The sequence below is a fragment of the Habropoda laboriosa genome, unplaced genomic scaffold (assembly GCF_001263275.1).
Source record: "Habropoda laboriosa isolate 0110345459 unplaced genomic scaffold, ASM126327v1 scaffold14, whole genome shotgun sequence".
Lineage (NCBI taxonomy): Eukaryota > Metazoa > Arthropoda > Insecta > Hymenoptera > Apidae > Habropoda > Habropoda laboriosa.
The window spans coordinates 1,319,887-1,320,538 of record NW_017100137.1 but is presented as its reverse complement, the minus strand read 5'-3'; the positions used below and the strand labels follow the sequence as shown (position 1 = coordinate 1,320,538).

The 652-nt window shown below is 29.1% G+C and overlaps 2 protein-coding genes across 2 annotated transcripts in view; one reads left to right on the top strand and one right to left on the bottom strand.

The window, feature by feature from the left end:
• Positions 1-652, bottom strand: part of LOC108579462 (flotillin-2) — a 96,890-nt gene that overhangs the window by 93,258 nt on the left and 2,980 nt on the right. The window lies entirely within an intron of this gene.
• The window catches only part of LOC108579067 (glucose dehydrogenase [FAD, quinone]-like), a 9,059-nt gene that overhangs the window by 6,342 nt on the left and 2,065 nt on the right, over positions 1-652 (top strand). The window contains exon 4 of the mRNA XM_017942511.1: positions 212-364. Within this exon, the coding sequence (XP_017798000.1) occupies positions 212-364 (153 nt within the window). The remainder of the gene's footprint in view (positions 1-211; positions 365-652) is intronic.

Sequence of the window (652 nt, the reverse complement as noted above, 5' to 3'; positions counted from 1 at the left end):
GTTACGGAAATTTGGAAATTCTCGACATACATACTGTGAAACGTTACCAACAGTCAAGCTATCGTATATTTTAATCGTTCATAATTTTTCCAAGTTTCATTTTTCGTTTCAATGCTGTAATTTCGAATTTTTATGTAAACTACTTTGTAATTCTTTGTTTTCAGACTGCTTGGATTAAAAAGAAGCGATATTTTTGTTTTTTTTTTTCTAGGTAATGGGTGGCTCCAGTACTATTAATTATATGATTTACATTCGCGGCAACTCAAGGGATTACGACGAATGGGCTGAGAAAGGGAATCCCGGGTGGAGCTACGAGGAAGTTTTGCCATATTTTCTTAAGTCGGAGAATAATAAAGACTCAGAGGTGACGAACTACTTAACAGAATTTATATCAATTACGAAGCAAACTTTTGGAAGAAGTATTCGTTTAAAAATCTCATAGCAAAATTATACTGTATTTCTTCTTACATTCAAATGAAATGTTAATCAAAGTATAATAGACTATGCATTTTATTAAAAAGAATGTAATTTCGTTCAAAGTATGATTAATAATTAACTATTACAATTGTAAAATAGGTAAACAATTTTTCAAAATTATTAGAAAAATACGTAAAAGTATGTATGTGATTCTATCGTAATAAAATAGTTAATG